General features: G+C 38.4%; 1 protein-coding gene across 5 annotated transcripts in view; it reads left to right on the plus strand.

The window, feature by feature from the left end:
• Nucleotides 1-14,206, plus strand: part of NEO1 (neogenin 1) — a 238,999-nt gene that overhangs the window by 190,196 nt on the left and 34,597 nt on the right. For all 5 annotated transcript variants that reach the window (XM_088025133.1, XM_088025134.1, XM_028100230.2 and 2 more), the window contains exons 12-15: nucleotides 5,861-5,910; nucleotides 6,837-6,984; nucleotides 10,822-10,932; nucleotides 12,026-12,220. In XM_088025133.1, coding sequence (XP_087881259.1) covers nucleotides 5,861-5,910; nucleotides 6,837-6,984; nucleotides 10,822-10,932; nucleotides 12,026-12,220 — 504 coding nt within the window. The remainder of the gene's footprint in view (nucleotides 1-5,860; nucleotides 5,911-6,836; nucleotides 6,985-10,821; nucleotides 10,933-12,025; nucleotides 12,221-14,206) is intronic.

Below are 14,206 nucleotides of genomic sequence, written 5' to 3' on the forward strand. Positions count from 1 at the left end.
AGACATCTTTCCGTAGTATGGCTATTGTGGACATTGCTGCTATAAACACTGGGGTGCAGGTGCCCCTTTGGATCACTACATTTGTATCTTTAAGACCAGCATGTTTTAAAAAATATTATTATAATAGAACAGAAAATAACTGTGTTTATTGCAGTTAATAAGTATATATATATATAGTTTCCTAAAAGTCATAATATTTTTCAAGAATTTAGGCCTGTTTGTAGAATTTTCCTCAGTTTGGGTATGTCTAACAGGGAAGTTCTATAAAAAAATAAATAAACTGGCCTGACTTCTTAAAAAATATTAGTCTCATGAAAGAAAACCAGCGGGGGGGGGCAATAAAAAAAGTAAAAGGACTATTCAGAGAAAAAATGGGGAATTATCATTCTAGAATCTAAGTTAAAGAAAAAGACACATGAAATAATGTAAAACGTGTATTATCTTTGGCTTCTAGATCTGGGAGTAAAATTAGCTATCAAGGACAGTATTACTTAATGTTTGGTAGATGTACTGTTATGCAATTTTAAATATTAGATATGTTATTAGTTATGGTACATAATTTTTAAAAATTTTTTTGACATTTAAAAAATTTTAATTCCAATATAGTTACCATACAGTGTTATATTAGTTTCAGGTGCACAGTATAGTGATTTAGTACTTCCGTACATTGCTCAGTGCTCATCATGATAAGTGTACTCTTAATCCCCATCACCTATTTCACCCATCCCCCACATCTCCCCTCTGGCAACCACCAGTTTGTTCTTAATATTTAAGAGTCAGTGGTTTTTTTTTTGTTTGTTTGTCTCTTTCTTTGTTCATTTGTTTCTCAATTTAACACGTGAGTGAAATCATATAGTATTTGTCTTTCTCTGATTTATTTCACTTAGCATTGTACTCTCTAGATTCATCCATGTTGTTGCAGATAGCAAGATTTCATTCTTTTTTATGGTTGAGTAACATTCCATTGTGTGTGTGGGAGGGTGGTGTGTATACATACTACATCTTTATCCATTGATCTATCTGTAGACACTTGGGATGCTTCCATGGTTTGGCTATTATAAATAATGCTGCAGTAAACATAGGGGTGCATATATCTTTTTGAATTAATGTTTTCTTATTCTTTGGGTAAATACCCAGTAGTGAAATTACTAGATCATATGGTAGTTCTATTTTTAACTTTTTGAGGAACCTCCATGCTGTTTTCCCCAGTGGCTACACCAGTTTGCATTCTCATCAAGAGTGCACAGGTATTCTTTTCTCCACATCCTTTTTTTTTTTTTTAAGATTTTATTTATTTATTTGAGAGAGAATGAGAGATAGAAAGCACGAGAGGGAAGAGGGTCAGAGGGAGAAGCAGACTCCCTGCTGAGCAGGGAGGCCGATGTGGGACTCGATCCCGGGACTCCAGGATCATGACCTGAGCCGAAGGCAGTCGCTTAACCAACTGAGCCACCCAGGCGCCCTTTTCTCCACATCCTTGTCAACAGTCGTTTCTTATGGTTTTCATTTTAGCCATTCTGACAGGTGTGAGGTGGTATCTCATTGTGGTTTTGATTTGTATTTCCCTCATGATTAGTGGTATTGAGCATCTTTTCATGTGTCTGTTGGCCATCTGTATGTCTTTAGAGAAATGTCTGTTAATGTCTTCTGCCCATTTTTTAAGTGGGTTATTTGTTTTTTTGGTGTTGAGTTGTATAAATTCTTTATATATTTTGGATACTAAACCTTCATCAGATATGTCATTTGCAAATATCTTTTCCCATTCAGTAGGTTGCCTTTTAGTTTTGTTGAATGTTTCCTTTGTTGTACAGAAGTTTTTATTTTGATGTAGTCCCAATATTTTCACTTTTGTTTCCGCTGCCTCAGGAGACGTGTCTAGAAAAACGTTCTGCGTGGAGCACTGGGTGTTATACACAAACAACGAGTCATGGAACGCTACAACAAAAACTAATGATGTACTGTGTGGTGACTAACATAACATAATAAAAGTATTGCTATGACCGATGTCAGAAATTATTGCCTTTGCTCTCTTCTAAGTTTTTTATGGCTTCGGGTCTCACATTTAGGTCTTTAATCTTTTGGGTTTATTTTTGTATTGGTGTAAGAAAGTGGTCCAGTTTCGTTCTTTTGCATGTTGCTCTCCAGTTTTCCCAAAACCATTTGGGAAGTTGAAGACTGTTTTTTTCCCATTGTATATTCTTGCCTCCTTTGTTGAAGATTAATTGACCATATAATTGTGGGTTTATTTTTGGGCTCTCTGTTCTGTTCTGTTGATCTATGTGTCTATTTCTGTGCCAATACCGTGCTGTTTTGATTACTCCAGCTTTGTAGTATATCTTGAAGTCTGGGACTGTGATACTGGCAGTTTTGTTCTTTTTCAAGATTGCTTTGGCTCTTCAGTATATTTTATGGCTCCACACAAATTTTAGGATTATTTGTTCTAATTCCATGAAAAATGATGTCAGTATTTTGATAGGTATTGCATTAAATCTGTAGCTTACTTAGGGTTATATGGACATTTTAACAATATTTGTTCTTCCAATCCATGATCATGGAATGTCTTTCCATTTGTTTGTTTCATCTTCATTTTCTCTCATCAGTGTTTTATAGTTTCAAGAGTACAGGTCTTTCACCTCCTTGGTTAAGTTTATTCCTATGTATTTTATTGTTTTTGCTACAGTTGTAAATGGGATTGTTTTCTTAATTTATCTTTCTGCTACTTACTAATATATAGAAATGCAGCTGATTTCTAAATAATATTTTGTGTTAAGATTAAATTTTCTGAATGTGGTTGTTTATTATAGTTTTGTTGGAGAACATTCTTGTTTTAGGAGATATGTACTATAGTATTCAGGAATGAAGTATGATGATGACTTCAGCTATTTCACAGATGATTCCGAAATAGTATGTAGATGTATAAATATGTATGTCTAAATATAGTGAGGGAAATAAAAGCAGGTGTGCCAGGACATCAACAATTTGTGAATCCAGGAAGAGAATATGTAGAAGTCATTGTCTTATTCTTGCCACTCTTTTCTGTGTCCTTGACATTTTTCAGGATAAAAAGTTGGGAAAAATAAATATAAACTGTAGTTTGGTTAGCCAACTACATAAGGCATTTGGCCAACTTTTGAGAAAAGTTGAGGGAAAAAATGTTTCATGTAAGTTTTTAAATCTACACATGAACCAGTTTTAATTGTAGTAAGTGGTTTGGCATGCTGACTACAGTGCCTGTCATGGGAACTGAATGTGTCTTAGCATGGTGGTTAGGGGCAGCTCTGTGGAGTAAGACAAATCTTGGTTCCTACATTAGCTGAAACACATAGCTCAGTCAGGTTCACTGCCCTGAACCTCCTTTGTAGTTTTTTCATCTGTAAAATGGGTTAGACTGTGGACTCTGAGAAACACACTGAGGGTTCCAGAAGGAGGGGGTGGGGGATGGGCTAGCCTGGTGATGGGTACTGAGGAGGGCACGTACTGAATGGAACACTGGGTGTTATATGCAAACAATGAATCATGGAACACTACATCAAAACCTAATGATGTATGGTGATTAACATAATAAAATTTTAAAAAATCTATTATGAAATTGTTTTACAAACATTTTAAAAAAATAAATAAAATAAAATGGGAATAGTTATAGAAACTCCTTTGTGGAATTGTAAGGATTAAGGACCTGCCATGTAGGAGCATGCAGCAATCTTAGCCATGATGATGAAGGCGATGAACACACCAGCAGCAGCCTCTGTCGGCTGCCTCTGCAGCTAAGTCAGAGGCTCTTAACAAGGAGATGATTGGAACCATTCATAGACTTTTTTTTTCAAAACACAGTTGCATAAGTCCCACTCCACAACTTCCATTCCTGAATCTCTGGGCTGAAGCCTGATGTTCTTTGTTAGCACAAGATAGAACATTGAGCAAGACATAGTCTCTGTCCTCCAGAAGCATATAGTGCAGTGGGCACTTAGTCATATATCTGGTCACCAAATGTCAGAGAAAGGGAGAGAGAAGTTTCCATGGATGGACTAGGAGAAAAGAGTTAAAGTCAACATTTTGTGAGTGGAGAGGAAATTAATCAGGTTTACTTAAATTCTTTTTGCTTGCTATAGTTACTGCAAAGAGGGATGCTGGAAGGTGTGTGGATCATAAAATTTGAGATAGCCTTGTCTTGTGTTCTCATGTGTGAGGAACTAAAGTTATGCAGCTGTTTGTTTAACCAATAGTCCCAAACTTCTCATACTGAAATGAGTGTTCCCTGCTATAAAAGTTGCCTTGGGAAGCCAGATGGTCCCTTTACCGAAGCTGTCATTGTAAATATCTCTTTATTCTCCTTGTGAATTGTCTTCAAAACCAGTTTAGGAACCCCACAGGAATACAGAGCTCACTGATTTATGTACCTTGTATTTTGGACTCATAACAGCATTACCTAATACATATACTTGCCATATTCATTAGATTTGTTTCCAGAAAATTTGTGTCTCTTCCCCAAGATAAAGATATGCCATCAACAAGAATATTCAAAAGAGTATGTTGAAGGTTCAATGAGATACCACCTCACACCAGTCAGAATGACTAAAATTAACAAGTCAGGAAACGACAGATGTTGGCGAGGGTGGGGAGAAAGGGGAACCCTCCTACACTGTTGGTGGGAATGCAAGCTGGTGCAGCCACTCTGGAAAACAGTATGGAGGTTCCTCAAACAGTTGGAAATAGAGCTACCATACGATCCAGCAATTGCACTACTGGGTATTTACCCCAAAGATACAAATGTAGGGATCCGAAGGGGTACGTGCACCCCAATGTTTATAGCAGCAATGTCCACAATAGCCAAACTGTGGAAAGAGCCAAGATGTCCATCGACAGATGAACGGATAAAGAAGATGTGGTATATATACACAATGGAATATTATGCAGCCATCAAAAGGAATGAGATCTTGCCATTTGCAACGACGTGGATGGAACTGGAGGGTGTTATGCTGAGTGAAATAAGTCAATCAGAGAAAGACATGTATCATATGACCTCACTGATAATGAGGAATTCGTAATCTCAGGAAACAAACTGAGGGTTGCTGGAGTGGTGGGGGGTGGGAGGGAGGGGGTGGCTGGGTGAGAGACATTGGGGAGGGTATGTGCTATGGTGAGTGCTGTGAATTGTGCAAGACTGTTGAATCACAGATCTGTACCTCCGAAACAAATAATGCAATATATGTTAAGGAAAAAAAAAAGAAGAAGATAGCAGGAGGGGAAGAATGAAGGGGGCGGAAATCAGAGGGGGAGACAAACCATGAGAGATGATGGACTCTGAAAAACAAACAGGGTTCTAGAGGGGAGGGGGTGGGGGGATGGGTTAGCCTGGTGATGGGTATTAAAGAGGGCACGTTCTACATGGAGCTCTGGGTATTATGCACAAACAATGAATCATGGAACACTACATTAAAAACTAATGATGTAATGTATGGTGATTAACATAACAATAAAAATTTTTTTAAAAAAAAAGACCTCACACAAACACACACAAAAAGAATATGTTGAAGGTTCAGAATGTACCTGGGGTCTAGAAAAGTTTAGAGTCACTGTCATGTCCTTGAAATAAGTATCTGACTTCCCAAAGGTGCAACCTGACTTGGGTATGGATGCTTTATAAGAATGTGTCTCATTTTTTTAAGTGAATCAACTGTGGCCACACCTTATCCACGTACTGCTATCAACATGAGGGCATTGGCAGCTAGGTTTAGACCTTTCAGTTGCATAATTGTGTTTGAGATGCTCATTTGTGTAAAGTCTGGCCAGGAATATCACATGATGGAGTGGTATGTGGGTGATTGAAAAAATTTTTTCTTTTTTTTTTTTGCCTGTCCAGTTCCCAGTGCTGCTCCTCAGAATCTGTCCTTAGAAGTAAGAAATTCAAAGGTAAACTTTATATTGCTATTCATTTTTACTGGCATACTAATAAGTCTCAGAAGGACTTATAAGAGAGGGAGATTCTATATCAAAAGAATTGTACTCAAGCAGAGAAATAAGGTGTCATAGATATTACACCTGCCAGTAAAGCTGGACTTAGAAACCGACTCCGTGTTTTCTGTTTAATTTTATTGCCTTTCTCTGATGCCAAGATTACGTTAGTCTTTCTGCAGATACATTGTAGTTTGCAAATCCTGACATAATAGATCTTAACAGTTCAGAACATTGGTGATAAGGTGGAAAGAGGTAAGTTGTTTATGATACCGTGGCCCCTTAGTACTGTGAAGTGAAGGTAGACATCCGTCAGAACGGTGCATAGGCTCAGACTCCCTCCTGGCCACGTCCACTGTACACTGAAGGCCATGTGTGCCTCTCCAAGGCCCAAAGCCGCTTCTGGGCTACATTGACAACTGAGACACTCAGTCCTTTCAAAAAGCACCATGGGAATCCTTGTCCTTTAATTAAAAACCAGTTATTAATTAATGATTCCCTTCTCGGAGAGTTTTAGGCAGAATTGTCTAATTTCAGCTGTTCCACAGTGGAGATAGCAGAGAACCTTACACCTAACCATAGTTTACTTCCTAATCTATGTGCCTTTGACCTTATATTTTCCTTCTGAAAGCTTTTCTGAGACTTTTGCCTAAATGTCTAAATACCCAGGAGAATAAGGGCCCAGAGCATACTGCCTGCAAATATAATCTTCCCATTTAATCACTGAGGATTTTAAAATTAAAAATAATTTTGAGTGATCCCTAAGTAAAACTCTGTCTTTGCACCCTGCTGCCTTATGTCAGTGAATTCAGGATAGTAACTTATAAAACAGGACCAAGCTTTTGATATATTCAGTCTTTTCCCTATAATCTTGTCTTTCCCAGAGTATTGTGATTCACTGGCAGCCACCTCCTCCAGCCACACAAAATGGTCAGATTACTGGCTACAAGATTCGCTACCGAAAGGCCTCCCGAAAGAGTGATGTCACTGAGACCTTGGTAACTGGGACACAGTTGTCTCAACTGATTGAAGGTAAGCTGCCTTGCGTGTGGGTGAAAACTAGGAGATGGCATCTTCCTCAGGCATTGAGTTATGCTCGTCTAATGACTACTCTGAGTGGTTGACTTAAAGTGAAAACAGTCCAAAAGAATTCATAACGGTTCAGTCTACTTCTGACTACATAAAAGTTAATGGAACACAATCTAATAGGTTCTGTCATCTCTGGCTGTTGAGTTTTATTTCTTTACTTGTGGTTTTGTGTTTTCTCCACATTTTCTTTTTTGAATGTATATATACAGCTCTTCCTCAACTTACGATGGGGTTATGTCCCAATAAACCCATCAAAATTTGAAAATATCCTAACTCAGAAATACATTTAACACACCTAACCTGCCAAAATCATAGCTTAGCCTAGCCTACCTTAAATGTGTTCAGAACACTTACATCAGCCTACAGCTGGACAAAACCATTTAACACAAAGCCTATTTTATAACAAATTATTAGATACCTCATGTATTTTATTGAATACTATACTGAGATTGAAAAACAGAATGTTCTAAGTGTATAAGGAGTTTACCCTCGTGATCCCAAGGCTGACTGGGAGCTGCCACTGCCCCTGCCCAACATCACAAGAGAGGATTGTGCCTCCTATCTCTAGCCTGGGAAAAAATCACAATTCAGAATTTGAAGTGCGGTCTCTACTGCATGCATATTGCTTTTGTATCACTGTAAAGTCAAAAAATATTAAGTTGAACCACCCTAAGTCTGTATTGGTTTTTTGCAATCTCAAAACAAGGCAAAACAAAGCTATATAGGCCAAATATCTACTGTAAATGTCTACAGAGGTCTACAAAATGACTTTTATAACACTGACACCTCGTGTATGTGGCCTGAAACATTTGTGAATAGCTATAGCAGTGCAGTAATCTTTCTTGCTACATGATAAAGTTTTAGAGAATTCTGTCCGGGATAGCTCCTTTTGTATAGTTTTCCCTTTATGTGCAGCAGAGCAAGTGGCATATTAGGTAACAATGGGCCCTACTGCATCTCTAATATGGGCTTCCTCTATAGATGACAGAATAGCCCGCTCTTCCTTCGCCCAGTAGGGGGAGTAGACTTGGCTCTGCAAGGGCCAGTTGGCTTTGCAGGAGAAGCATGGGAAGAAGATGAAGTGCTTTTTGCTCTTTGGATATTGGGACTGTACTTATAAAGAATAAAGATAGATGCCCCTAAGAAACCATTTTGGTGGTTCCTAGCAGAGCTGGTAGAAGAAAACTGCAAGAATTGGAGATATTGACATCATTATCTAAGCCCTGAGAATGAATTTCATCACCCTTGGGGAGCTCTCAGCTTCCCTTACATTGCCCCCTCCTTGGTAGAGAAGCTTGACATCAGCCACTTTCCTATGCCTCCAGGGGTCAAGTTCTTGATAGAACCAAGATCTGGGGTCAAAAAGTGTAGTGGGATGAGTTTCTAAGAATTAGGTGAGTCACTGACAGTGAAAACTTGTACTCTGGTAATCCAACAAGCTTTTCTCCTTACTTTTCACCTCAAAGATGGGACTGACTTGTTTCAAAATAGGTGAATGTTTGTCTCCAAGGGTAGCTTTCAGTCTTTGAGTTTCTTCACATGAACCCCACAGCTCTAAGCTGCGGCGAGTACACATGGTTGCAGTGGTGTTGCTGAGACATCTCACTAAAGGAGCGTTACAGTGCAATTGGTCTCGTGTGTTCTTAAAAACCAGTTGCCGTGAGAGACTCTGGACTCCGGGAAACAAACTGAGGGTTACAGAAGGGAGACGGGTGGGGGATGGGGTAGCCGGGTGATGGGTGTTAAGGAGGGCATGTGTGGTGATGAGCACTGGGTGTTATACACAACTAATGAATCGTTGAACACTACATCAAAAACTAATGATGTGTACTATATGTTGGCTAATTGAAAATTAAAAAAAAAAAAAACAGTTGCTGATTTGACTCCAAATACAGATAACATTTCCCATGCATAACAGTACCTGTATACCAGGTACTGTTCTTGTTGCTAATAATGTAAAAACAGAATATAGTCCTGGACCATGAGGAGGCTGTTCATTTTCTCAATGAAACGTTTGATGTGTAAGCAAAATAATCATCTTCATGGTAGAAATAGCTTTTTCTTTATGGAGAAAATCATTGCATTTCAAAATCATATTTATATTCATTTGTTTAACAGACTTTATTGAACTTGTACTAGTGTGTGCTGGTACTAGGTATACAGTGGTGAGCACAAATGGACATCTTTGCTCTCTTGAAGCATTAACTTGAAGCTTGATAAGCATCAGAGAGCAATATGAATTACCAGGATCCTGTCCTGAACCACAAATTACATGACTCTGTGTTAGCCAGAAATAATTGTTGTTTCTTCATTCTACACCACTTATGGAACTTTACACATTCTGCCATATCTTTATAATATGAATTGTGGGCCCTAGTTGAGTCTATGAACTCTGTAGGTAACCTGGGAGGAAAGGAACTCTTAGCCTTTTTACACATGCTTCTCTTGCTCACATGTGTGTGCACACACTCCCCCCCCCCACCTCTTCCTTGCTGTCTTACATTCTAACTCTCCCCAGAGGGGAGGGAATGATAATTTGGTTGAATTCTTTCAGGATCTCAGTTGAGCCATGTCTGCCAGTAGTCCATGTTATTTGTCTGTTAACAGTACAAACACATGCACAGCCTTCTCTGGCACTTTCTGCTTCAGTGTAGGCAAGGAGGTGTCGGGTAAACTGACTTGGGCCCAGCCATGTGGCTTCTCCTTCTGCCTTGCTTGTTGCTTTCTTGTGGGCAGACAGCTTCAGGATGGGCCTGCTGAGAACAGAACCTCCCATCTCTTCTCTCACCACGTGACAGGATTCATTAACGGAACCATCCTGCATCCTGGCCACGTTCTCTCTCTCTCTGTGGTTCTCTCCTTAGACCTTCTGTACAATGCTGCTGGCTAGAGATCCCAATATTTCAATATGGGGAGGTTTGGATCATTTCTCATAACCTTGTAAGATGTAATGCAATATCTAGTATGTAAGTGCTCTAAAGATGTATAAACGTGAAGTGTACACTGAAAAATAGTTAAGATGGTAAATTTTGTTATGTGTTTTAACATAAAAAAATGGATGCATGAATTATCTGAATAGCTGACCATATTATTGGCTGTTGTTCTACTTTGTAGGGTAGACTTTTACATGTGGATTTTTGTTGCCTTCAGTACATTGGTAAATTTATTACTCATAGTCATTATGAAAAATTGCATAAAAGAAAGGCTTTATTCCTCTTATTGTATATACTTATAGGTAGGTAGGCTGTTGTGAAATAGATCTGTAGGCCGTATTCATTTGTAGGCCTACTCTTGCTACTGGGTGGCTCAGAGAACAGAGGTGAGGTAACCCAGCAGGAATTACATCTTTTAATTCCTTTCCGTCTTGGGTGTCCTTCTGAGACCAACTGACTTTGTTCCGTTGTCATGACTCTTTCATTATCCTTGACCACTTTTTGACCTTAGCTTCCTTAGTAACAAAATGAAGGGATTACATTAAATGATCTCTGAGGGGCCTTCAAACTCTTAAAAAAAAAGGATCTGTAACCTCCTGGGAACTCTGGTCACTGGTTTCCCTCTTGAATGTGTGGGCTTCAGCCTCTGCTGGAGATGTGGGAGCTCGGCTGTGCTGTGGAGATGTATTGCTTGTGCCCTCTAACTTTAATGGAAACTTCATCAAGATAGTAGCTGTGTACTGATTTGGTGGATGATATACTCAATGAGAAGTTGTTAATCTTTTGTTTTCCAGACTCTTATTTCAGCTTGTCTTTTTTTTTTTTTTTTTTGTCGTTTGGGTCTCAGGTCTTGATCGGGGGACTGAGTACAATTTCCGAGTGGCTGCTCTAACAGTCAACGGCACAGGCCCGGCTACTGACTGGCTGTCTGCTGAAACTTTTGAAAGTGACTTAGATGGTAAGAACAACAATCTACAGGATTGGGAGAAGCTAGGTACTGACTGACTGTAATCAAATTAGTGAAACTGGAAACCCACAAATTTGGGGGCGTTTATGGCTTAAGTCTGTGCACTTTACCGTATTACATGGCTGTCATTACTGTAATGCAGCGAGTCTCCTAGAGAGCTGCCCCCGCCCCCGCCCCCACCCTCACCCCCACCCCAGTGGCTTTTATGACCTGTCCCTTTCAGCAGGACCAGAACAAATAAAAATGTACAGGTGCTTTAAGTCTAGTTTTTTATCAAGGCCACTGAATAGATGAATGATCTGAAATTTAACACTGAGCCACATCAATCCACCTTTTTCAGCTACAGCTTTCCTTTTCCCTTAGTCCTGGACACCTTGCCCTTTTTCTACCTCTTTATTCAGTGAGTACCTTTATACAGCTGTGTATATGCCTTTATGAGACACAGGTGCTACACTTGGGAGACAAAAGATCTGGGTCCTTATTCTCATTCTTGGTTTGCTAATTTTGAAATTTAGATAGCAAGTTATGCTTTGAAGTAACGGATTTGAAAGATATACTATAAATTGCTACCTTTTTTAAGCCTCTTAGTCTCCCACCATTTAAATCAATATGTGATTCTAAAGTTTCCTTTTTTCTGACTTATATTACTCAGGGGAGTAAATAATAGATACAATTGCTGTAATGTGATACTTGATCATCTGTTGACAACAGGCTTCTAATTAGTTGGTCTTACGCCTTTCTCATTCCACCTAGGTAAGTCTGGGACTCAGATGTGAGACCAAGAGGAATGAATAACTATTGAAAGGCAATTTGTTTCCCTCCATTGGGTAGAGGTTCTTAGATCTCTTTGTCTTCCCTTCCAAATTAATACTGCATTGTCTTATATTTCAGGCTGTTTGGATTTTGCTTTCTTCTTAGAATATAGTAAAACTATGAGCCATACTTCACTATACATACAGATTCTCTGTGAATTCTTGGGCATAATGGAAAAATCTTAGCCCCAAATAATTTGGCAGGAGGCTAAACACTATGCCCCAAGGATGGTAAATATTCTAAAGTCTTGCTTTTCTACTTTCCTTCCCAGAAACTCGTGTTCCTGAAGTGCCTAGTTCTCTTCACGTCCGGCCACTGGTCACTAGTATTGTAGTAAGCTGGACTCCTCCAGAGAATCAGAACATTGTGGTCAGAGGTTATGCCATTGGTTATGGCATTGGCAGCCCTCATGCCCAGACCATCAAAGTGGACTATAAACAGCGCTATTACACCATCGAAAATCTGGGTATGTATGCTAAGTAGAAGAAGTAATTGCATATGGGATTTCTTTCTTTTGACATTTGATTGAATGATAATTTTATTTTTACAGAAAACTTTAAAATATAGTACAAAGAGGGGTGCCTGGGTGGCTCAGTTGGTTAAGCGTCTGACTCTTGATTTTGGCTCAGGTCATGATCTCAGGTCGGGCTCTGTGCTGGGCACAGAGCCTGCTTAAGATTCTTTCTCTCCCCTCTTTCTCTGCCCCTCCCCCACCCCACTCACACTCTCTCTCCCTCTCAAAAAAAAAAAGTACAGAGAATTTCTATATATTCTTCACTAAGAGTCCCCAAAAGTTAACATTTCACCACATGTGCTTTATCATTCTCTGTCTTCCTGTACATATATATTTTTTCACCGAACCATTTGAGAATAAGTTACAGATGGGATGCCCCTCCACCCTCTGATACTTTAATGTGCTTTTCCTAAAAATGAGGAATTTTCTAATATAACTACAGTACAGTTATCAAAGTCAACAAATTAACACTCAGACAATATCTCTAGACTTTATATTTTACTAGTTGCTCCATTAACGTCTTTATAACAAAAGAAAAACATTGTTTTCTGGTCCAGGATCACTTGTTGCATTTAGTTATCATGTCTCATTAGTTTTCTCTTGATACAGAACAGTTCCTTGTTTTTTTCTTGAATTTTATGACTTTGACATTTTTGATAAGTATAGACCATTTATATTTTATAGAATGTCTCTTAGTTTAGACTTGCCTAATATTTCCTCAGTACTCTCAGCTTATGCATTTTTGGAAGGAATAGCATACATACATTGTGTTCTTGTCAGTACATCGTATCAGGAGGCACATGAAAGTCTGGTGCTAGTGATGTTAACTTTAATCACTTGGTTCAGAGGGTATCTGCTACATTCCCTAAAGTTATTGTTTTCTCCTTCAGAATTAATAAATACTTTGTGGGGGAAATACTTTGAGTCTTTGTAAACATCTTATTTCTCGTCAAACTTTCATTCACTAGTTTTAGCGTCTTTAGTAACAGTTATTACTGTGGTGTTTCCCAAGTGAATTTCTAATTCTATTATTTCTTCTACATTTATCAGCATTCTTTGATAAAGAAGAGCTTTCCTTCTCTTCCTTAGTGAAAGAATGGCGAATGGGAGTCTATGACTGATTCCTCTGTTTGACATCTTCCATCTTTCTTTGAGCACTTTCTTCCTTTTGGACACAGTAAGATATAGTAGGCTCATCTGATATTTTCCTACCCTTAGCCCTTGAATCAGTCATTTCTCCAAGGAATGCTGGTTTATTTTATGGAAAATGACATTTAGAAACCAATATCTGAACACTATACACACTCCTTGTTATCAGGGTAGAAAATCCTCATGCATCTATAAAAAAGGCTACTAAGACTATAAGTGAGTTCAGCAAAGTCACAGGATACAAATTTAATATACAAAAATAGTTATATTCCCATGTACTAACAATAAGCAGTTGGAAGTTGAAATTAAGTCGTACCTACATAGCATCAAAAAATATGAAATACTTAGAGATAAACTTTAAAAATATGTACAAGGTCTGTACACTGGAAATTAGAAAATTATTGCTGAGAGAAATTAAAGATGACTTAAATAAGTAGAGGTATCATGTTTATGAATCGGATAATATTATTAAAATGACAGTTCTCCCCGGTGCAATTCTAAGTAAAATCCTGACAGACTTTTTTATAGAAATTGATAAACTTAATTCTAAAAATCAAAGGAACTAGAATAACCAAACAGTTTTGAAAAAGAGAAATCAGATCTTTTCAACAATTCTTCAGATGTCTTCTAAAGACCCACATTACCTGATTCCAGGACTTACATAAGGCTACTGTAGTTGAGACATTGTGGTGGTATTGGTGCAAAGGTAGGTGTTATAGATCAATAGAACAGAATGGAGTCCAGAAATAGATCTATATATATGTGGTCAATTGATTTTTGACAAACACA

The sequence above is a fragment of the Eumetopias jubatus genome, unplaced genomic scaffold (genome assembly GCF_037043125.1).
Source record: "Eumetopias jubatus isolate StellerSeaLion01/CBP00866 unplaced genomic scaffold, mEumJub1_p1.0 scaffold_7, whole genome shotgun sequence".
Taxonomy (NCBI): Eukaryota; Metazoa; Chordata; class Mammalia; order Carnivora; family Otariidae; genus Eumetopias; species Eumetopias jubatus.